Source organism: Lepidochelys kempii, chromosome 2 (assembly GCF_965140265.1).
Source record: "Lepidochelys kempii isolate rLepKem1 chromosome 2, rLepKem1.hap2, whole genome shotgun sequence".
In the NCBI taxonomy this organism is placed as follows: Eukaryota; Metazoa; Chordata; order Testudines; family Cheloniidae; genus Lepidochelys; species Lepidochelys kempii.
The window spans coordinates 186,946,193-186,969,252 of NC_133257.1; the positions used below are offsets into that span (position 1 = coordinate 186,946,193).

At 42.3% G+C, this 23,060-nt stretch overlaps 1 protein-coding gene across 3 annotated transcripts in view; it reads left to right on the plus strand.

Moving 5' to 3' along the window:
• GLB1 (galactosidase beta 1) overlaps nt 1–22,760 on the plus strand; it is a 72,363-nt gene extending 49,603 nt beyond the window's left edge. For all 3 annotated transcript variants that reach the window (XM_073333087.1, XM_073333089.1, XM_073333088.1), the window contains 5 exons: nt 1,049–1,138; nt 3,549–3,662; nt 4,792–4,923; nt 5,627–5,866; nt 13,360–22,760. In XM_073333087.1, coding sequence (XP_073189188.1) covers nt 1,049–1,138; nt 3,549–3,662; nt 4,792–4,923; nt 5,627–5,866; nt 13,360–13,620 — 837 coding nt within the window. In that variant the 3' untranslated portion in view covers nt 13,621–22,760. The remainder of the gene's footprint in view (nt 1–1,048; nt 1,139–3,548; nt 3,663–4,791; nt 4,924–5,626; nt 5,867–13,359) is intronic.
• The last annotated feature ends 300 nt before the right edge of the window (nt 22,761–23,060 follow it).

Consider the following 23,060-nt stretch of genomic DNA (forward strand, 5'->3'; position numbering starts at 1 on the left):
TTTTTTGCAGGAGTGGTGGGTGAAATTCTGTGGCCTGCGTTGTGCAGATGGTCAGACTAGATGATCATAATGGTCCCTTCTGACCTAAATATCTATGAATCTATGAAAATCAGTGCTCGCACGTGAATAGATGGTTCAGGTTATCCTATGGCACGTGTAGGAACGTGCATACATAATGTTGATGTTTGTTTTTAATGTTGCATTCTCATCTTTGAATGTGCCTGTGCAAAAGCTTGCTCTTTTCTTATTTTGAAACACCCAGCATTTCATTGTTGTCTTTTTACTGTGAATTTGTATAAAATATATATCAAATTCTACAACATTTGAAGTGCTCTTTTTTGTAGTGGCTTTTCTGCAGCACTACTTGAAAGCAAATACTGACTTTTTGGAAAATATTTGGAATCACCAATGTACAATTTACACTGGGCCCGTGGAGACACTTGTGTAAAATAGACTAAAATTCTGATGCTCTTATTCAAAAAATCCCAAAACACTTGAACCTTTGAGCCTATAGAGGGTATTATGCATATTGTGTGCCTCCTGACTAATACATAGAATCCACAGCAAATGTTGAGAGAGAAACATAGTCTGAAAGAGAGCTCTTATCATCTCAAAAAGAGATCAGAGGGCACCATAGGTATGTTAACCTGCAGTATAGTTGTGCCTATTGGACCGATTCAGAAAGGTACTTAAGCACATGTTTAACTTTAAACTTGTGCATTGTCTTAATAAAGTCAGTAGACTGATTGCATGCTTAAATTTCAACTTGTGCCTAAACATCTTGCTGAATTGGGGCCTTACTGCTTCAAAAATAAATGTGGGTTCAGTTATTTTAAAAGTCCTCTTAGATGATACTTGACAGAGCCAAATTCTGCTCCGAGCTACCTCAGATAATAAATTTGGAGTAATTCATTGGAAGTCAATAGTTACATCAGATTTACAACAGTGTAACTGAGAGCAGAATTTGGACCATATTGTTGTCTTATTTAGCTACTAATTAAATATTGAATTTTATGACCAGTCTAAATCTGCTTTTCCTGCATTGCAGCTAGGCACAGTAGCAGAGCTTCTTGATGACCTGTCACCCTCTGGGCCAATAAGAAGCACTTACCCCTTATCCTTTGTTCAGCTGCAGCAGGTAAGACTTAGAATCATAGGCTATCAGGATTGGAAGGGACCTCAGGAGGTCATCTAGTCCAACCCCCTGCTCAAAGCAGGACCAGTCCCCAATTTTTGCCCCAGATCCCTAAATGGCCCCCTCAAGGATTGAACTCACAACCCTGGGTTTAGCAGGTCAATGCTCAAACCACTGAGCTATCCCTCCCACAATAACTCCTCATGTAACTACTAAGTGATCATTTTCCAAATCTTATTACATGAAATTTAGCCTTGATATCACTGCATTGGGGTGAAAGGTCTTAAACCAAGTCTGAACGTGGTCCTTTAAATCTTGCAGTGTTGTACTTCTTACAATAGTTGTTCCCAAGTTCCTTGGGTTGGAGACCCCTCCGCATTTGTGACGCCATCTGTTCCTGCGGCCACCATATTTTTGGCTTCACTGCTGAATCTCACTCGGGGTTTTTTGGCTCATTTTCTCTCTCCCTCTTTCTGTATTTTTGTTATCTCTACTTTCCATTTTTTATTCATCCTCACTATCTTCCTCCATTTCTCTTGCTCTTTCTCCCCCTTTATAGTCTCTCTGTGAAGCACTCGGTTTCAAAGATCCCTTCCACCTTGTTCCTCCCTGTTTTCTAGATTTTCCCCACTCTTCCTCTCTGTCTGTTCTTTCTTTCTCTCTGATGTATAGTTGATGCATCAAAACATCTGCCAGGGACAATTTTCTTGATAAACAGGGCAGGAGATCTGTGGGGGCGGATGGGAGGAGGGTCACAAGGTTAATGTTTTGTGGGTATCTTATTCATTTTTACTTCCTTTCCTCTTCAGAATGTAGGTAGAAAAAATTCTGAGAGTAGTCACCCAGAACTCATCAGAGTGCACTCATCCCATTCACCAGGGGGCCTCTACACCACTGGCTGATTTAGAAAAATACCCCTTGAAAAAGCATCTTGCTCCAATCTTCCTCTTCTTGCCATGGCTTCCTCCTCCTCCTCTCCCCACATCTTTTGCCCCTTCTCCCCGACTTCTTTTCTGTTCCCCTCCTGGCTGCTCAGTGGCCCCACCTTTCCGCTGCATGCGTCTGGCTCCCAGATCACCCCTTCTGCTGAGCTATGTACAGATTAGGAGCCAGTTACCTGCAGCTGAAAGAAGCAACCACTAGGAAACGTGTGGTGGGCGGGACTGTTGAGCAGCTACCTGCCCCATAGTCCCAGGACACTGGATGGGATGGGTTCAAAACCCAATTCTGAACGTTAGCTGGGCTGGGTTCAAAACCCAGATCTGCCCTGGCCAAGCTACAACTACTGGCCAGTAAGCTGGATGTCTTTCCTTCTCTGCCTCTACCTGCACATACCAGAGGGATCCAGCCAGGAGAGAGAGGCTCAGGAGCTGTCCTGCTACTTGTGTGCTTCTGTGGGAGCAGAGAGCAGGCACTCTAGTCAGCTGCTGAAAGACCCTATGAAAAGAAACCAGGCAGGCGGTTTAAAAGGAGCCCCTGACCAATCAGCTCCCTGGTTTCAGCATCCCCGCTCATGGGGTGATGTTTCAAATAGTTCACCCTCCATGCATTGCTTCTCTTCTCCACACTCTGCTGGACTTTACAGCTGTTACACCCTGTCACCTGCCTTGGTCTCATGGGAACCTCAGAGACACGTCAGGAAAAGGGGCGGCCCAGAATGGTCACAGCCTCCTCTGTTTTGTTTTTTCCTGCCATCTGTGCTGCTGGTTGAATGCATTGGTGGTCACATGTGGCTGGCTCGAACTGCCATGCTCCCACCTCTTCTTGCCCCAGAGGCTGGGAACCAAGTTAAAATCCAATTCATGTCAGACAGTGGTGTTATGTTAATGCTACTGGGGAAAAACCGAATGGTTTCAATGTGTTTGTTTCATTTCTTACAGGAACAAATCCAGCAGCTCTGATTTTATTGTCCCCTGATGGCAATATGTCACATGAGAATATTCCTAATTGTTCCAGTAACATAGCAGCTGGTTCTCCTATACAGGCAGTACCGGCATCAGTTTTTGGCTATAGGGTGCAGTTTTTTAGCTTGTTATCTAAGCTTCAGTTGCAACGTTTTTTCCAGTTGTCATTTTTATCAATTTTCAGTGAACTAATCAATGGATTCAGTTCATGACCCTTTACTCTTATTGAGGTGCAGAGGAGGAGAAATCTTAACTAAGATCTTCATCTTTAAGGTCATGTAAAGATATGTAGGAAACTTTACGAAATTTACATTGAGTATTAAAAATTGAAATCACTTGACAAGGTATTAACTAGGACATCTGAAACCTTTTGTGATTATCGCTCCAGACAGGGTATGAAAATTGAAATTACTCTTCCAGTGTGTAGGCCGAAATTCTGGTTATTGGTTTCCATTGTGTGACCTCAAGTGTAGCCTCAATGACTTGGTTCTCTGATTTTTTTCTTCCAGTATTTTGGGTTTGTGCTGTACAGGACTACCCTGCCAAAAAATTGTAGTGAGCCAACACCACTCTTTTCACCTTTAAACGGAGTCCACGACCGTGCTTATGTCTCTGTAGATGGGGTAAATATTGACCTTACAACTACCGATATCCATGTCTGTCACTTGCCTTCTTTGGGTAACTATGATTAATAATTGTATTGTGTACTTTGTGGCTTTTTTCCCCATGTACACAAATACAGTTTAGTTTATTTAATTTAATATGAAATGTAAAGAGAAAGAAAGGGATCATACAGTTGGTACATTCTACACTTTAGTAAAGTTTTTAAAACATTCAAATCTGTGCACACCATTTCTATGGTCTACTTGAAAGTCTTATAATTCGTATCAAGACAATTGAAAATTGGTCTAGGGTCTTCATACAAGTAGAAAAAAAAATCTGTAAGCTGGGTTTGCTTCCTACTGGTTTGATACAAATTAGAAGTTGACTGTATTTGATCAGCTCCTGCAGGTTGTTTCAATTGATTATTGCAGGAAACTTGAGTCTACATCTTTGCTTGTGACATTGGGTTATTGACCACAAATTTAAATTTTTTTTTACAGGATGTAGATTCCTCCCCCGCTTTCCTTCTTGAACTGTGTACAGCACAGCTTCGTTCCTGCTCAATAAGGAGAAAAATCAATTTATGGACTGTCAAAGCGCAGCTTTCATTCTTTATTCCGGCATATTGCTTTAATGAACTTTGTTTTCTATATAATACATCAAGGATGTATTGTATAGTAAGCAGTAGAGTCTCTATTGGCAAAACCAAATTATTGTTTGGTTTTCTATTCAGAATCTTAGTGTTTTTACAAAAAAAATGCATCAGAGCTTAATCTGAGAATGAGTCATATTTCACCTATAAAGCGTGCAAACTGTTTTCAGTCATCTGAACAGACCTTGACAACTTGAGTTTTTTAGGAATGAGAAGCCTTGCAGAGCTTTGAAATTTAAAAACCAATAGAATTAGTGAACGAAGTGTACCACACTTTTGAGGAAACTGATAATTTTCCATTATTTGAATAACTGAAACACTACTTAGCTGAATATCTTACTGATCAACTTAAATGATAGTTGAAGGGGTTGAGGTGAGCAGGGCAGCAGGGGGATATTTTCCTCTGTATAAGCCAGTAAGTCTCAAAAATGAGTAATCCAGTTTTGTCCTCTGTTTGAGCCTTACATTATTTTCTCCTTTTGGTGTTATGCTTACAGGTTCCTCAGGGAGTCCTTGAACGAGGCAAATCATACATGATAAATATAACCGGGAAGGCTGGAGCAAATCTGGATGTGTTGGTAGAAAACATGGGTCGAGTAAACTATGGTAGATACAACAATGACTTTAAGGTAAATTTAGTCACTAATGATTAGACAATGGAACTTGTCAAAGCACACCAGAGATCAGCTTTTCTTCTATTGGTAAAAGAAAATCTTAATGCAATAGTAAGAGCAAAGGGTTCGGGAATATGCTGGTGCAACTCTACCTAACTCAAAATACAACTAATACTTTTCTTATGAGTCCTGCTCTCATTGAGGTCAAAGTGGCATTAAAAGCAGACAGACACCCTTTAACTTTTGGTGGTTTTATATCACCCACAGGTCTCTCAAGAGGTGTTGAGTCTTCTAATGTATCATCTAAGGATGCATGAACCAGTTCAAATGAATTAAAAACAGCTGAAACATCATCTAGAACTGAAGCTCACTGGAGCAGCTTGATTTTAACGCTGTTTTCTAGTCTCCACGGTTGCAGAGAAAAGCTTGAAAATGTGACCCAAGTGTATCCTAAAGGCTCAAAACCCAGAAAGCAAATAAAAATGAGGGGTTCCTTTAGGGGTTTTTTGTTTTGTTTTTGCTTTTTTAAAGCTAATCCTTAATTTTGGGGGACCTGACACATGCGTTTTGAACACTTGGGGTTGGCAATACTGGTGACTACTGTAGTTCAGCCAAGTTTTTATTTCTCTTATCTGTTTTGTACTCAGGACAGTTGGAGATAAATAACTGTAATGAGATGAGATTATTGATTTTGTTAACACATTTAATTTCTTTGCAGGGTCTAGTGTCAAATTTATCTCTTGGCCAAGTTACACTCGTTCATTGGGAGATCTACCCACTAGACATAGACAGTGTGGTGGGCCAAGGCTTAAACGGCAAAGGTGGTGAATCAAAAATGTCTGGTGGTAATCCCTCAAGCTATGCAGCTCCTGCTTTTTACACTGGCAGATTTTCTATTCCCAGTGGAATACCTGATTTACCTCAAGACACCTATATCAAGTTTCCTGGCTGGACAAAGGTAGGTTTCTTTTTCTAAGATGTTTACCAAAAAACCTGAATCTGATTCTAAAGTCACCTTAAAATTGCTATTAAAGGTCAAGAACAGTCCTTTATTAGGGGTGGAGGACTATATAACAACCGTGTGGTCGTTTTGAAGGGTCACTCACATATATCAAATGATATTCAGAGATGTTGAGATCTTATAAGTGACTAGTCAAGATTTTAACTAAATCTTGAATAAATCTGGGGATAGGAAACTAAGATGAGGGAAGCTCATATTAAGTAGTCATTCAGTGACGTTGGCTAGGCAAATGGTGTGCCACGTAAGTATGCAGCTATTATAGATATAGTGAGTAGGACACAAAGATATGTTTGGTCAGGCCTGTTTAGAATACGGCATTCAGTTTTTGTCTTTTTTTCTTGCGGGAATGGAGAGAGAGCTGCCCTCTGGAGAAGGGAAGTGAATACAGGCTTTTTAAAGGCTGCTTGTTCTGGAGAAAGTGTGGTACTGGAAGTTGGCCTTTTGGGGAAGAGTGGAGTCAGGCTGGCTGAGCAGAAGTAATAAAGGACATAATTGATGAAGTGGTGCTAGGAAAACTCTTCATGCCGAAGAGTGGAGAAAATTAGCCAGTGTCTTTGTATGGAGAGTTTAGCTTTTTAAAAAAAATTAAAAATTGCTCATTAACAAAGGACACAATTCTGATGGAGTCAGAAGATGAGACTTGCTAGCTCAGAGGAAGGGTCCCAGCAGGAACAGTCATGACCTAACTTGTAACAAGGTTGCCTAAATGATTCTAAAACCTGTCGTCCCACCCACAGTACCCACAAAAAAATCCCGTTGGAATGCAAAAATCCCTAATTGTGTGTCACAACTGGACATTGGCATGGCTTCAAGTTCTGAGCCACATTGCTCCCCCTTCCATCAGGTTGGTGATTGCAGCTGGTAAGCTGCTTTATAAGATAGGTGCTGATCCCTTGTTCAATGATCTTTTAGCCCACCACCTACACATCTTTCAATGACCTTTTAGCCCACCACCTACCACTGTGGTTGAGGCTGCCACGCCAAGATGTGACAGCAGAATCCCTGTGGTGGGAAGACTGGTGCTTAACACCAACCAGTTCCTCGTCACAGACCCTACTGCTCGCCTGCCCGGCTTCCACCTGCCAGTCGTCAGGCCCTTCTTATCTGATTCCTGACTGGGCAAAGCCTCTGTGCAGCCAGCAGCACCACTGGGGTCTTCGAGACAGTCCAAGCTGTGGCACAGGTTGAACAATGATACACGTTGTCGAGGAGCGGCCACTAACCAAATTCAGCGGTGGGCTCCGAGAGCTGCACTTGGCCACTAAGAATGCTAATGCTTGGCTCGGTGAGTACACAAAGGCTAAATAAATAAATTGGCATGGTTAAATCTGAATGGGTGGGATTTCCAACAGCTCTCACTGCTGGCTTCTCTCTGCTTCCATTGAAGCCAATAGTAGAATTTACATTGACTTCAAGGAGTGCGAGAGGCCAGTGTTAAGTGTTTATGGAAATTGCACCCATAGCATAGCTGGGCCCTTTGGTTTTGATTACAAGCCCCAATTTCTATAGGGATTTAGAACTCCATTTTAAATCCCCATCTAGCTGAGATTGTATGTGAGCTGGTGGCATGCAGCAGTTATCTATCTTCTCAAGGAAATCACTTGGATTGGTTTAGCATCCTCCCCCAACAATTATTTCCCCCTTCTCCCCCATAGTTCAATTTTATGTCCCCCTCCCTGACTGAGCAGGCCCCTCACTTTAAAAATGGACTCTGCAGATAGTGAGGCTTTCTCTGTACCTAGGAACAGCAGTTCAGTGATCCCAGGACATATGAATGGCCCAGTGTGCCTGCTCCAAGGTTTGGCCCTTCCTGGCCTGCACAGTTGGTTTGGGTTGTTTTGTACCGATTTGTTCGATGTGATATTTAGACTATCCAAGTAGCTGCATCAGACCCAACTCCCTAGTATGGATGCACCTGTAGCTGTATAAAGATGCCTTATACCAGTACATCTGATTCCCCTTCCCATATGGGAATAAGCTATACTGGTATAATCACCTTTATACCACTATAACTGCATCCATGCTAGAGGGGTTGTACCACCTTAGAGGTCTGCCCAGACCTAATTTTCAAGCCTGACCTGGACTTGAACCCAGCCTGAGCACAGCCAAGCCAAACCTGATCCAAAAGGGTTAAGTCATTTTCAGGCCCGACCCACACCCAACTCTCACTCCATCCCACTCCCGAATCTGTTTCAGTGCTGTCGTGTGGGCTTGGTGGGTCATCCCGGGCCTGCAGTCTGTTGCCAGCCACCTCCTGCCCTTAGGGTTGGTGCAGCAGCAGCTGCGTGAGCTGCTCCTGCCGGCCGCCACCTGACTGTGTGCTGTGGAGTGAGTGTGACAAGGAGTTGCAGCACCTCTTACCTGGCAGCACACAGAGCAGTGAGGTGGCAGGAGCAGGGCATGCAGCTGCCACCGTGCCAACCCTGCAGGCAGGAGGAAGTGATCAGAGCTGACCCGAGCCTGAGAGTGTGGGCTGGTTTCCAACCCAACCCGAACCCCACACTTGTAGTTGGGTCCTGTTGGGTTGCAAGGCTCTGTATCACTTTACCTATATTGGTATAGTTAAAGCAGTACAATTTTGTGTGCAGACAAGCCCAGAATTTCTCCCTAGCTGAGGGGAATGAGTCCTGGGGATGGCAGTCAACTGACCAGCCAAAGTACATAAGGAGAGCCAATAGCCCACTTTGAGAGTGGAGGTGGGGAGAAAGCATGTGCAGGGTGAAGGTTCCCCCTAACTCCCAGGCAGAGGGCCTGGGGAGCGAGAGTGCTGGGAGCAGAAGCCTGCTGGGAGAAGACTCAGCTGAGAGACCCTGGGAAGGGGGTTTATATAGAGGGGAAGCTAGAGGAAGGCTTATGGAGGAATATGGCCTGGGGAAAACTGAAGGACAAGGCTAGAGCTTGAGTGACTAAAGGCAAATAACCCAATTATAAGATGGAACCTGTAGGAGAGGGTGGGCATTAGTCCCCTTCTGTGCTGCTACTATGGGATGTGGGAAGATTAATTAGAGGCAGGAAGCTGAGCCTGGTGGAAGGGCTGAAGATTGCCTAAGACCCTCGGGGAGAACTGCTGTGACCTGGAAGAGTGTAGGGCAGAAGACTGTGAGTTGCCACTGGACTTTGTTTTTGATGCTCCGGAAGTGGTGAACTCTGACTTAGCCAGAGAGCGAAGTCACCTCAATGCTGCAATGCAGTAAAGACTCCTGCATGCAAGCACTGCAGCAGCCTACAGGTTTCTGAGAGGGGAAACTGGAGCAGTGGAGATGCCTAATGCTGAACTGGTTAAGCCCCAGCTATCTTGGGATTCAGCCATAGCAACCTGTGTAGCTGCACCAGCACAAGCCCTAATTGTAGTCAAGAAAAACAGTGATTTGCATGGATTGAGGGTTACACAGGCAACTGGTGCAAGTCATGGCTCTCCTTGGCAACACTTGGGGTTTGCACGGATGCAGGTATACCAGTTGCTGATTTGGAGCTAATCTCGCACCTAGAGGAGGGCATGTAGGGTGATATGTTTTCAAAGAAGGAAGCAGAATGACCACAATGATGCGTCTTTATAAAAGAAAATGTGGATCTTCATTTTTCACTCTTCAAAGTTCAGGCCATTCACAGGTTCCAGATCTTTTGTTTATCCCACAAATGGAAACATAGGCCAATTGCTAAATTCTGATTTGGATTCTAAAACCTACTAACTCTCAAATTTTGGATGAACTTAGATCCAGGGTTTTTGTTTGGAACAGAACCATTTAAAAGTGCCGAAACCTAATGCTTCTTAGGTAGTTTCCACAACCTTTCTGTCTTTGCCATTGAATGACATGAATGTGATTTGAGAGATTCCTGCAAATTCAGTAGAATTAGCATCATGGCCAAAGATTCCACATACCCACCCTTTACAATGTCATGGTTCACTATATATGCATAACCGTGAATTTGTTAATGAAGGACTGTAAGGATTTTTTGACATTTTTATCAAGTCCACAGGAGCCTTCAGAATAATACAGTATTGGTAGAAGTTGAAAATAGTTTTCTGCTATGAAATTTTTGTATACTTCAGAGCCATTATTGGGCAATCTTAGTCTGAATGAATAAAATTTTAAAACTTCATTGAAAACAAGTAGCAATTGTTCATCGTGAGTGAGATTTTGAAATCGCTATGAAAATAAGACAAAATAAAAGTACCTCCCTCCAAATGAGTGATAGTTGCAACTCTGTGCTATATCAGTGTACTGTGCATGGTCAATCATCATTACACTGGCAGTCTTTTTCTTTCATACAGTACTCTTGAGAATTTTTTTTTTTAAATGTGTAAGACTAACATTAAGAAACGGATTGCAATAACTGTATTAGTGGCCAAAAGAGTTATTTTGAGAAAATGGCGCTCTGCAATTCCTCAGTCGTACACAGACTGGCTTAGTGAGTTCTCTATTACTGCATTCATGGAAAAGATGACTCTGTCTAATAGAAATGCTTGGAAAAAATATGAGGCTGTCTGGTTACTCATGAAACTATTGCATATTTGTGCAGTTTAGTATATATTAGTCCTCAATACTCATAGGTTATGTTCTCACTTATTTATCTATTTAGTCACTTTAATAATTGATGCCCTGCATGATCTCTACAGGTTGTTTTTGTTTTGTTTTGTTTTTCCCCATGTTTTAGAAATAATGTTGTATTTTGTTCTTTATATGCTTGTGCTTGTATTTATATATGTTTTGTTTCATTATGTTTTAATATTTTATATAAAAACAATAAAGATAAAGTTTAAAAAAAGTCTAAGACTGTCAATCTAGCACTGTCAGTGGTATTGAATTTACTCCTAAAAAATTGCACAGGCTTTAATTGACCGAGTGCAAAGTTAAGTTGTTGCTGTGTTGTAGCATATCAAGGGTGCTGTATCTTGTTTAAAAAACAACTACAGTGGTTTAGAGACTCCTGTCTGTTGCAGAACTTAATGGTATGGTCTAAAGAAGGGTTTTCAGAGTTGAGATAGTTCACAACTCAGCAGAAGTTTCTAGTTCAATATCTAGTCATATAAAGGAAGTTTTCTGTTTCTAATTGCTGGTTCTTCCGTTTTTATTTTGTATAACATATTATTTAGTCTATATGGATGTTATAAATTAGTAGATTTGGGGGCATATATGGACATATGATTTCATAACCATGCTGCATAATCTGTAAACTTAAGAACAGCTCCTTGCAAATTAACCTTTGAGCTCATATTTTCCAAGAAATTGTATGAAGTAAACAGTCAGACTTGAAGATCAGAAGGGATCATTATGATCATCTCATCTGACCTTCTGTATAGGTCTTAGAATTTCCCCCACTAAGTCCTGCACCAACCCACAAGTTCTCATTGAGCTAGAGCATATTTTACATTACAGTAATGAATTCATCCTGTGTGTGGAACAGTGACTTATAGCAATTCTCATGCCCTCTTTCACTCTAAAACGATCACAGAAGTAAAGCACTGAGGCAGAATATTTTCTTTCTCCCTGCAGACCGCAAAAACAAGCCACAGAATGAGATTAATTTGATAAAAAAAATGTTTGGGGTTAAAGTTTATTAACACCTTGAGCAAGATAGGATCTTAGGCCACAGAAGCAAATGGAAAGTTGCACTCACCCTCATTTGCGAATTTACCGGCTTTTTGAGAAAAATTATGAATTTGACATAAATTGATTTATAAAGATTTTAAATGAATTTACAGAAACACAACTGCAGTATAACCTTTTTCTTTTTAATATTCTACTAATGATCAATGTTTGAGAGAATTTGCCTTTCATTTTTCATTGCAATTTCACCTACCCTAAGTTTTTCGGAAGCCACCAACGATGCTGTTAAAGTCCTACCTTCCCAATGCCTTATAGAAACCCTTTTATTTAGTCATCATTCTTCCTTTGTGCCGTGCATCTTATATTTTTTCCCCCTGGTCTTAACTTAAGAATATTTTATATGGGGGAAAATTGATGCTTTAATTCACCTGCTCCTGTTGAATTCTCGTCCATTGAAGTCCCAGTGTTCTGAGCCAGTAGCTGACTAACACAGAAAGGGCGTTCATGAGACAGTGGAGCTGGGTGGCATGTTAAACCTCAAAAACACGTGGAACTTTCCTTTTTGTTATGAACTCAAAACAGCCCAGTTCAGTCGAAACGTTCATGAACCGAGATTCAGTTTTGAGTGAATGTGGGTCCATTTACAATTCCAGTGAAATGGTATGAAATGTCACAGTTTTAAAGATGACTTACAAAGATTTTTTTCTAAAAATAATGAGCTTGGGGGTATTTTTTTTCTGCTTTATGATGTGTTTAAAAGATGAAATATTTTGAATGGCTTTCTTAAGCTTGTTTTTTTTACGTTAGAAACATCAACAATGTCAAGTCATCCCTCTTTTTGCAAGAGGGCTTCTTGGAGGTCTCAGATGCTTGTGTGAGATCTCGCATTACCAGATGCGGTCTGGGTCTTTCAACTTTAACAAGAGTATTATTTTTTCTCCTAAGTCTTGGTGGTCACTAGAACCTATCTTTAACCAAACAACAACAAAACCCACCAGAAACACAGTTTAACAGTCTAACTAAAAGTTTAACTTTTTCTTCACAGTTGCTCAGGTTTCTCTTTTGTGATGTTATTTGTCAAGTTCTCCTGTTGCCATAGAGACTTTGAGGGTAGGAAACGCCTGAATTTCTGATATCCAAAACAAGCTGCAAATAAATACTTTTTTTGCACAAAAACTCTCAGACCTTTGTTCATTGCCCTTTTTCAACAAGTCCCCTCCCCCCTCCTTTACCAGTTACCTTTAAGCAAATATAATTTTGTTTTCAGGTTTGTTTTAACCTGAAACTTAAAGCAAAGTCAGGGCTGGGAGAGGGGAGGACATTATGTAGCTCCCTCTTGAAATAAAACCAAAGGGAAGATTTTCCAGAAGCTCCTGACGACTAAAATATTGAGCTTCACAGAGCTCTGCAGAGAATGGCTTCAGGTGAGACACAAACTCAACAGCCAGAAATTCTGTTGCTCCCAAATGTCTCCAGTTAAACTTGCCAAGAGTCACTTTTTCAAGCTTCCCAAGAAGTATTGGCTGGCCTGGGACACAGTTGTTCTCTGTCTCCTTGGTCTTTTATGCATACTGCTAATTTATTTTCTTGGCTTGCAAGTCTTCATTTTTTAGTAAAGGTAAATTTTCTTTGAACATCTCATTTTTAAATGTTGATGCTGTTTTTAATTAATCAAGGAACTATGATTGTTTTGCCTGTTTTTAAAGTATGTTTTGATCAGGATTTAAATCCCAGCATATTTTATCCTGATCAAAATATAGTGTTTCATTATATGAAACATGAAGGCTCAATTCCTGTCCACAGTATAGTAGAGGTTAAATAAGCTATTAATTTAATAATTTTTATTTGACTTAAAAATTTTTTTTGTTTCTCTTTTGGCAGGGACAAATTTGGATCAATGGCTTTAACCTTGGTCGTTACTGGCCAGTCCGTGGTCCTCAAGTGACCCTATTTGTTCCAAGCAACATCCTAGTTTCATCGTCACCAAACAATATCACAGTGTTGGAACTGGAGCGGTCTCCTTGTGGCATTCAGAAATGTGCCATAGAATTTGTAGACAAACCTGATATCAATGCAACACTGCAGTATGAAAGCAACACCCGGAACCTGTTCACTAAAGATTTATGGCTGGACCCTCTATGATTATTTAGGAATGTGTCCCCTTACCTTCTCCTGTTTTTCTTCCCCACACTCTCAAATCCTACATTCTTCGGGGGGAAAATCAGTGTTAAAAATCGATAAGTATGTTTAACTGTGGAAATTTTTTCAAAGCACTGAAAGAATAGCTGTTTGGTAACAGGAGATACTAAATACAGGGTCTCCTTTAAAAGTGAAGATTCTAGCGTAAGTTGTTGTGCATGAGACTTGACTTAGATGGAAGATAATATTTAACATCAAAGTCTTAGTAAACAGATAGCTTTGGGAACTATGACAGCATGAAAAGGAACCTCTTAAACTAGTCATTTTACCATCTTCTGTGAACATAGAGAAATTTACCTTGCTAAGAACTGAGTGGCCCCACTACCATGCTTATAAACATTTAATGTCCACAAACAAGTATCCAGAGGGTTTGTGTGTGCTAAGTACCATTTGGATTTGACTTGTTTCCCTCCAGGCTTAAATACCTGGTTAGTGTAGCTACTGTTTCAGTCTGCAGTAGCTTACTGCCAGCATGATCAGTCCTCCCCCCTTCCCACACCTTTAGAAACCTTCCCAGTGACCTTTAGAATTCTCCCAGAATCTGCTGCTTCTGGGACCTGTGACAGGAATTGTGGGGTAGATACCTAGAGTGCATTGCAACTGAAATGGTGAAACAGCACTGATGTGGATGTTAGCAAGTGGCTTCTGGTCACAGGTCTGCCTCAGTTTCCCCTTGGGCTAACTCACTGACTCCCCTGCAGGTCCCCCAGCTCCAAGTCCTGGCATGATTTAGCTGTTTGGCTAAGTGACAAAGTCCACTCCTTTTGGAATTAACAAAACAAATCCACAAACAGGGTTTTTGAACCAGTTAGTCTTACCTGACTTTAGCATTCAAAAATCATGAGTCTAAAATCATGATATTGGTGTAATCATGAGACTTGAAGAAAAAACTACTTTTTCTCCCCGTTTTGGCTTCTGGTTTTTGACCTTTGAGGTACACTTGAGTCACGTTCTCAAGCTTTTCTCTGCCACCATGGGGGTTAGATATCTTGAAACCTGAGCTTCATGTAATAGTCTCCAGGAGCGGAGGCTCTTAGAAAAATACCCAATAACATAAGAATTGTGATAAAATCACAAGAGTTGGGACTCGCTGGGGCTCAGTAGTCCTCCTCCTGGAGGCACTGCAGAGTTGAAGAGGAATTTCCACGCCACCTCTAGTTCCATGCCACCTCTAGGCGTTCTCTCTACTCTGGGTTCTAGTTAGGTGACCATTCGACAAGCAGAGAAAGTCCACTTACACGCCTTGTTTCATCTCCCTAGGCCTCTCTCTCTGTCTTTCCTACTGTCCTTTCCTGGACTTGCTCTCACTGTCTCTCTCTTTCTAGGTCTCCTCCTTGGGCCCACGAAGGGTGGTGACCCCCTCCCAGGTTCTCTCCCAAAGCCTGGTCTCTGCAGGTCCCAGCTGGTTTGTCAGTCAGCCTTCTGCAGTTTTTTCTAGATTGGCTTAGCCTCTAGACAGCCTTTTCCTGCTCCTGTCTCCACCCATGACTATCCCCATACTATCAGCCCCAGATTGTTTGTTATGCTGTTGTAGTTGGTCACCTGACCCACCTCCTTAATCCCTGGGGTAATGAGGTCTGCTTTTAAAGAGGCTACTTGGCTCTGGTACAGTGGACATTAGGAGCTGGTTGGCAAATTATGACCTTTGTCTTGTCAGAAAAATTGACAAAAACAAAATTAACTTTTCTTTGTAAACCCCCAAACTGATTTTTTTTTTACATAAACCTGAAAATGTTGACAAAAGCAGGGGCGGGGGAAATCCACATAGTCAAAAAGGCATTTTCTTTCCAAAAAATGTGTCGACAGAACATTTTTAAGCGGTTTTAATGGGCATGAAGCAAAACTGCAATGGTTCAGAACACAAGTAAACATGGCTAGTGTGAATTCAATAAACTGTTTATGCTTAAACCAGGGCAAGCTGGTCAATAAAAATAGGTTCCGTTCTCCAGGGCGCGCACAGCTTATGGGCCTCTTTCTGGTATCCTTTACGCTGGTTTCATGTCCGTGTAACACTGCTGACTTTAAGGGAGTTGCTTCTAACATACAGTAGTGCAAGGGAGATCAGATCAGGGCCCAAGTGTGTCATTGCTGTCCGGATGGAACATCCATGGCGTTGTGATGAGACACACTGTCACAATGAAACCGATGACTGACTGGAAACGTAAAGAAAAAAATTTTTAAATAGGCCTGAAACGTGATTGTGTTTTCCATCGTCTGATGCCACAGATGAAGAAGATTTTGCATCCAATAGTTTTCGCTCTTCCTCTGGGAACATATTACAAATCACTTGTTGGGGTCTTCCATTCTCTTCCAGTTAATTACTAATCATGATGTAAGCCCCTGATTTTTGTTTGCAACCATGCAGAATCTTTTCTTGTTGCTGTCAGTGAAAGCTGGCTTTCTATAGCAGTCTATGTCTCTACTTATTGCTCCCCTTTGGTTTTAATTCAGTCTTGCAAACTCTGTGTGAAAGGAGGAGCCTTAAAGAACAAAGGATTGAGATAGTGACTTTAAATGTTTTAATAAACTATCAACTTGCTTCCTTTGAATTTATCCAAAGTGAGTCAAGTCTCTTTCTTTAAAGAGGGAGTCTTCCCTCAACTGTAGGCATGCTGAGAGCAGAGAGAAAGCAGAAAGAAGATGAGGACTTGATGACTTGTGTAATCTGCACAATTTATGAATTCTGGTTCATCTGATGAAATTGCTGTATCATTGAATCCCTCAGTGTATATGAAGTCAGCCATATGGTGTTGGACTGTGTCACATATTCCCTGGACCAGGGACAATGGAGAGTTGTTAAATCTTGATGAGATGGTCACATAGGTAAATCCAATTTTCTCCAGCCTCACTGCATGGGGACTAGGGTTTGGAACAGTGGAATTTTCCCACAAGCAGAACAAAGAGATCAGGTGTTAACACTGGATCTTAAAAAAACAGAAATTAAGGGTAGGTCTACACAGCAAAGAAACCCCACTGCAGCAAGTCTCAGAGCTCAGGTCAGTGGTCTTGGGCTCCTGCTGCAGGGCTAAATATAGCAGTGCAGCTGTTCACACTTGGGCTGGAGCCTTTTAGAGCACTGAAAGAATAGAACAGCTATTCTTTCAGTGCTCTGAAACCTGATGAGGGGAGTCAGTTGACCCAGGCTCTGAGACTTGCTACAGTGGTGGGGTCTTTTGCTATGTAGAAGTACTCCGAGCAACTTGGATGGAGAGACTCGCAGAGACAAGGAAGCTTGGGCAGGAGCAGAGGGGCATGCTTTCATGGCAGAGGGGTCCTCCTGAACTGCAGGACCATCCGAGGAAGAGGGAACCTGATTGCAGCGGACTCCATAATTGAGAGAAGAAGCCATGTGCAGGAGGAGGGATCCTGGATTCTTTGGACTCCGACCTAAAACCAAAGAATGCTCAAGCAGGGAGGAAACTGAGACAGGGAAATGCATACAGCTGTACTGTTGTGTCTAGATTTGTCTATTTCTTGCGCTAGCTAAAGTAAAGAGCAGTTGTATTTTGAAAGTCTTACAAAGCATATGTGTCTGTCTGCTTCCACTATCATGTGTCCTAGAAGAGGTGGAGTGTAAATGCAGCGTACCCACAAGGTTGGAAATGGTTTGCTTACTCTATTGGAGAATCTGGGGGTCAGCAGTGGTCCTGGAGACCTAAAGCAACAGGGTTGCAGGGTCCTGTTTCTTTGAAGGGGTAATAGGCAAGAGAGTCTGGTCCTCAGAATCATGCCAGAGAGACCAAGAAAAGATATAGTGCTATAGCCTACTCAGTTGAAGGGAAGCTAAGGAGCACCCAAGCACAGCAGCCTGGTGAATGTGCAGCTGGGGGAACTCTGTCAGGGCTGTGGCAGGGCCCTTAGAGTAGTGTGGGAGGAACTAGGTTTAGTATATCTAAATATAAGGTGCTCAAGGAACATTTTTGATTAATAGCTGCATTTATAAGATTTGTCTAAAGCAAAGAAGAACAATAGGACTGGGCTGCGGAGGTCCAGGAATGGTTGCTGTGTCAGGAGAATCATAGAATATCAGGGTTGGAAGGGACCTCAGGAGGTCATCTAGGCAAACCCCCTGCTCAAAGCAGGACCAATCCCCAACTAAATTATCCCAGCCAAGGTTTTGTCAAGCCTGACCTTAAAAGCATCTAAGGAAGGAGATTCCACCACCTCCCTAGGTAACCCATTCCAGTGCTTCACCACCCTCCTAGTGAAAAAGTTTTTCCTAATATCCAACCGAAACCTCCCCCACTGCAACTTGAGACCTGTTCTGTCATCTGCTATCACTGAGAACAGTCTAGATCCATCCTCTTTGGAACCCCCTTTCAGTTAGTTGAAATGCAACTATATGCCCTCTCACCTAGTGGTGATGGCTACCGATTTCAGTTACTGTCTTCTCCTCTAGTCAATGGCTCTGTCCTGTCCCTGCCCAGAGATGCATGTGAAGAGAGAGCAGGAACGGAATGATGCCTCTCCTAGTGAAGGTCCTCTAGTCCTCAGTGTTCTAGTTTTGTAACAGTCCTTTTCCCTTCACTAGCAGTTGACCTTCCTCCAGATACTCTGGCCATTGTTGCTTTCAAAGTTCAGAAGGCTCCAGATAAGGTGGACTGGATAGAGAGTCCCTGAAGTTAACATAGAAGGGGTTAATCCCTTTATGTGCAGTCCTTCATATGCAAAATACAATGGTTTAGGGACTGTTTCACATGTTGGCCCCTGGAGTATTTAATTTTGGGGATACAGTGTTCCCAGTGTTTTTTGTGGCACCTGTGTCTGTACAGGTCTTGGAACATATACTCTGAGTTAAAGAAATGGTTAAGTGTTATTAATACATCAGAGCCACATTTTGAGAGTACGGAATGGAACAGAATGAGTTTCACACCGGTTGTGGGTTTTGTGGGTACAAGTGTTCACAGAATTGCACTTCCATTTAAATATATTTTCATAGCGATTCAGCACTTTAACTATATGACAGCCATATGGCAAATCATTCCCAGCCATGAAAGAAAATATGTGCTGGGACATAAATGTTGGGAGGCTAATGGTGAATAATTCCAACACCTAGCTCTTGTAACGGTTGCCACTGGAGATACTGTTAAATCTCTCAGATTATTTGGCTTCATTTTATATGCTGTGTGCGAAGCATAATATAATACCTATTACCTTGGGCCTTTACTCAACATGTGGCCTCACACAGGCATTGCCCCAATGACCTTACAATCTAATATTGACAGATACAAACAAGTATTAGGTGTAAGGGAGGGTATGATGTTTTACATGTAGGAAATAGACATAATTTCAGCTATTTACCTGCCCCACTCATTGCTGTTTTCAGTGTGGACTGTGATTTGTTGTTAAAGAAGGGAACTGTAAAGTGGGGGCCCTGGGTTCTATTTCTACTTCTCTTGCATGTAACACTATTAGGAGACATCAGATGGTGCTGTTACAGATAGTAGTACAAGTTTTATTAATCTGAACATACAGAATTTAGACCGTGATGAAATGCCTATTGTCAGATGTGGTACAGTTTTCCTTTCTAGTAATATGCTCAGAACAGATTTTAGGAGCTGCTTTAATGTCTCTTTAAGTCAGAATCACTTTCTTAACCTATAGGCAGAAAGTATACTTATGTCCACATACATAACTGAAATATTACAGTCCTCAAAAATTACATCACTGGCTTGCTATGTGACCTAGTCCAAGTCCTTGTAGCCTCTCTCTGCCTTTTGTTACCCTTCTGTAATACAGGGATACCTACCTAACTACCTCATAGTGGTGTTGCGATGTTTACTTAATGTGTCTTAAAGCTTTGTGCAACCTTTGGATTAAATGGTGGTTGTTCAAATATGTCTGTGTGCTCCACTTCAGGTGCACGTGTGCCCCATACAACTTTGATCAGAGATTTTTGCTAGCAGTGTCCTTTGAGCCCGCACATGTGCCCTACACAGTCTTGTGTCCCACCCTTAGGCTGTGTGGCAAACCGCTCTGTCCCTTTACAACTGCCGTGGCTTGAGAGGGAGCTTTAGTGTGTCTGCTTTGAACCTGCCTCAGCTAAAAGTTTTTTTTCTCCTGGTTGTTGTTTAGTTTTAATTAGCTAAATTGAGACAATCCATTTTATTCCTCTCCCCTCCCTCCGGGAGTCTTGCCTTCATTGGAAGGGCATACTCAGCTCACTGGGGTTGAAATGCTACCTCACTTGCTGGAAGCTATCCCGATTAGTGACACCCACCCCAAGTGCATTCGCTGCCTTAGAGAGTCACACATTCCTCAGAAGTGTAATTTAGGTCTGGCCCTTAAATCCAAAGCAAGGAAAAACTGGGAGATTAAGTTGAAGCTACTAATGGTGGAGCGCTCCCTTAAGCTCACTTCAGAGCCAGGTGAGGAGAACCGCCCTGAACACTGGTCTCTGGGCAGATCCAATATCTCTGTGACCTTGGCTCGCCTCTCCCCGGTAAGGGAAAGACTCAAGGGACCTCATAAGAAGAGGAGCTCTGACTCACTTCCTAAGGAACCTCCTCCTAAAAGACCGCTTACAAGCTTAAAACGTCTCACCTTGAACGTCCACCAAGACCCACTCGATCACCATACTCCCATCTATCTCTGGTACTGTCTGATTCACCACCCTTTTCGTCTGGGGCTCCTCCACTGGACAACACATCTAGGGGACAATGATAGAGAGCTCCTTTTGGTCTCTTCTGTCTCAGTGCAGGGCTCTCCTACCTGTCCATACAGGAAGCCACTCTTTGATACCTGCAGAGGGAAACAATACTTTTGGAAAAGACATCATAGGTAGAGGGACTAGCCTTAGATGCCACCTCCTCTCCCATATGGCCCCCCACAATGGCCATACTGGGACCCTGGGTGGCATACAGACAACAAGTTTCCAAGGCTCCAAGTCTTGCCCACCAAGAAAAGAGAGAGATACACAATCCCCCTTCACCCCAGCCCATTCTTCAGGATAAGATATTTGAGGAGCAGGAATCCAGGGCAGATAAAGAGGCTACCACTCCAACTTCTATATCCTTGTCATCTCCATATGAGGTGGTTATGCCTCCACCACTGTTTGTGGCCGATGATTTCCAGCAATTTCAGGTCCACATAAAACAGGTGGCAAATGTTCTGCAGATACCACTTGAAGAGTCAAAGAATCACAACATAAGCTGCTGTACATTCTACAGCCGGCAACATGCCCCAGAGTTGTGTTACCTATCAATGAAGTGTTTTTGGATCCAGCAAAGCCAGTTTTTGGCAGACCCCAGCAACAATACCGCCAAGTTATAAACACACAGATAAAAATATTATGTCCCCACCTAGGACTCCAAATTTTTATTCTCTCACAGCTCCCTCTTCCCCCGACACCTAATTCTTTGGTGGTGGATGAATAAGGGAAGCAACCCACACCAAGGTGACCCTCTGTGAGAAAGACCAGGAGCACTTGAACCTTTTTGGATGGAAGTCCTACTCATCTGCAACCCTATAGTTTCAGAGTGAAGTACAAGGAGATCATGAAAAATGTAATTACATAAGTTAGACAAAATTTACTGCTTTTATTGAGCACCTTCCAGTGGTGCAAAGAGAGCAATTTCAGGCCATCATTGCTTAGGGACGGTTACTGGGCTGGACATCCCTTCAAGCAGCCCTAGATGCAGCAGACACCTTAGCATATTCCATTTCTATGGCAACGGCAGTTATGCACAGGGTGTACTGGCTCCAACTGTCTGGCTTTCCCAGAGAGGTCCATAGCACTGTAGAGGACCCTTTGATGGTCTGAAGTTGTCTTAAGAGGCAACAGATATGGCCCTGCATGCTTTGAAAGACTCCATGGCCACATTATGATATCTGGGAATTTACACCCCTGTGAACAAAAGAAAATTCCTGTCTGGTTCAATTCTCTGAGTTCCAAAGACCCACTAAACCCCCCAGAAAGAAACATAGATTCCAGAGAGAGAGAATCGCTCATCCACCTGGCCCAAATACTCAGCTGGCATCAAAACATCAGTTTTGATGAGTTGCTCAGGGATTTGAATCTTCCCCATTCTTTATCTGAGATCTGCAGAGCTGTTACACCATCTTCAATACATACCTTCTCCAAGCACTGTGTCTTGGTCCATGCCTCTAGATCTGATGTGGCAGTTGGCAGTGTGGTTCTGTCCTCAGTTCCGGACCCAATTCTGCAGCTTACTCCTCCCTGAGGAGATACTGCTTTGGAGTTATCTGAAGTGGAGCACCCAGAGTGACACTGTGACCCCTAAGTATACCTATATTCACACCCTCCACACTATTGTATTAATCTTTGCACCAAATTTGCCTAGCGTGGTGTCATTTGAAAACTAATAACATCTTGGTCAATAATATGTAATGAAATGTAAGTAGCAACATTATATGTAAAGTTATGAACTCCCCTGTATGATGATACTAGCACATGTTCAAAACCAGATAGCTTTGCCTAGGTAAAGATGCGAAACAGGTCTATCCTAAACAAAGGAATGTAGGTTTGCCCTAATTTGCATATTAGCAGTAAACAGGGCCATAAAACTAGCAAGGGGAGGAGATGGCAAGAAACAGAACAATTTGCATTTTAGCAAACACCAGTGGGGGCGGGGGGGGGGAGAGGAGAGGAACAGCATGGAGCTTCCTTCAACATCAGACTCCATGTCGCCTTTTGCACAGCTTGAATAAACTTTACTTTGAGGGGTAACCTTCAGAAGAATCCATTTCAAAGGTTCACTGGGCTATAAAAGAAAGGGGCAGAGAACCCCAAGTTCTCTCTTTTACCTAGGAAGACAAAGGAACCAACGCTTTGGACTTCTGGAGGAGATCCTGACCAAGAGGGTTGTCAGCCATCTGGCTGGGGTGCCGTGGGTGAGAAAAGTAATCTTGAACAAAGTCTGTACCTTGCTAAATTAAGTTTTAGACTCTTAGATGTGTGTTTTCATTTTTATATGCTTGTAACCATTTCTAACTTTATCTTTTATACTTGAACTTGCTTAAAATCCTTTCTTCTTTTGTTAATAAACTTGTTTTACTTTTAATCTAAACCAGCCATGCTATGTTTGAATTAAAGTGAATGTTAATTCTAGTTAATGTGGCAAGATGTTGGGTTTTGTCTCTTTAAGGTAACAAATGGACCTTATTATTCCTCTGAATGCTGCAAGAGAGAAGTGAATATTGCAAAGCACATGGGTTTGGGAAAGTTAGGGACTGGGGGTGTGTTGGGGTCACCTGCTAACATTAACCAAGTCTGATAAAGACAAGTGTGTGTCTGTGATGACTACTGGCAGGTTGTTGGATTCAAAGTGGTTGAATCAGAGCTATACAGCTACAGAACACAGAGTGTATGCTGGCTGTGTGTGTGTCCCAGCCTGGGAGCCACAAGTATCAGAAGCATTTTG